The 1,053-nt window shown below is 67.5% G+C and overlaps 1 protein-coding gene across 1 annotated transcript; it reads right to left on the bottom strand.

Annotated features, from left to right (window-relative positions):
* Positions 1–9: 9 nt before the first annotated feature.
* On the bottom strand, positions 10–453 carry LOC113223055 (hemoglobin subunit zeta-like; the record flags this gene model as incomplete). Its single annotated transcript, XM_026452642.1, has 1 exon — positions 10–453. A coding segment is annotated over exon 1 (309 nt), but the record flags the coding sequence as incomplete, so codon positions are not given.
* Positions 454–1,053: the final 600 nt, after the last annotated feature.

Genomic DNA, 1,053 nt, shown 5'->3' with positions numbered 1-1,053 from the left:
GCACCGCGCCCGGCTCACCTTGAAGTTCACCGGGTCCACGCGCAGGATGTAGGCGTGCAGCTCGCTCAGCTTGGTCAGGGCGGCGCCGATGTTGTCGATGCTCTTCGCTGCGTCGCCCACGGCGGCCAACACCTTGGAGCCGTGCGCGCGCAGCTGCGCGGACCCCGGGTGCAGGTCGAAGTGCGGGAAGTAGGTCTTGGTCTGCGGGTAGCTGAGGAAGAGCCTGGGACGAGGGGCGGGGGCCGTGAGCTCCCAGCAGCCCGGCCTCCCGCCCACGACCCCAGCGCCCTGCGGCCCTCTCCGGGCACCAGGACACATCTGCGACCCCGCAGCGGGCCCCAGCCCCTCCTCGCGGTGCCCGGGTGCCCAGGCAGCTGCCCCTCCCAGGCTGCCCTGTGCTAGAGGCCCCCCCCAGGCCTCGGCAGCTCCCGGCTGATCGCCCTGCTTCCAACGGGTTCTGTGCAGCCTGGTCCCCAAGTCCCCCGCCCTCCGCCTGCAGCACGCCTGGTGTCCCCAGCCCCTCCACCGTCTCCTGTGGCCACAGGACCTCCCTCCCAGCCCCAGACTGGGTTGCCCGCCACCCCTTCTGCAGGCTCATGACCTCCCAGCAGCGTTCCAGGGAAGGAAAAGCTCCCTGGCCCCTCCCAGGGGATCAGATGCTGGGACTTTGATACTGGGACGGTGCCCCGATCCCAGATGCTGGGATCAGATGCTGAGACTTTAGAGGCTGTAGTGCCCTGGCTGCCCTGTAAGGCCCTGCAGGTCTAGAGCAGAATTTTTCACCCTCTGCTTGTCAGAACCTGGGCCTGTGCCTGCTCAGGTCTCAGTGAGCCCAGATACCTGTGCAACTCCTAGTTGTACCCTCCTTACCCTGCCCTCCTCACTGAGAGGGAAGGCTATCTGTCCCCACTGTCCCCTCCCCACTGTCCCCTCCTCACCTCCTCCCCAGTGTCCCCTCCCCATCCCCTCCTCACTGTCCTCTCTCCACAGTCCCCTCCTCACTGTCCCCTCCCCATGGTCCACCCCCCACTGTCCCCTCCCCACTGTCCCCTC

Source organism: Piliocolobus tephrosceles, unplaced genomic scaffold (assembly GCF_002776525.5).
Source record: "Piliocolobus tephrosceles isolate RC106 unplaced genomic scaffold, ASM277652v3 unscaffolded_38203, whole genome shotgun sequence".
Lineage (NCBI taxonomy): Eukaryota > Metazoa > Chordata > Mammalia > Primates > Cercopithecidae > Piliocolobus > Piliocolobus tephrosceles.
This window is presented reverse-complemented; position numbering and strand designations above follow the sequence as displayed.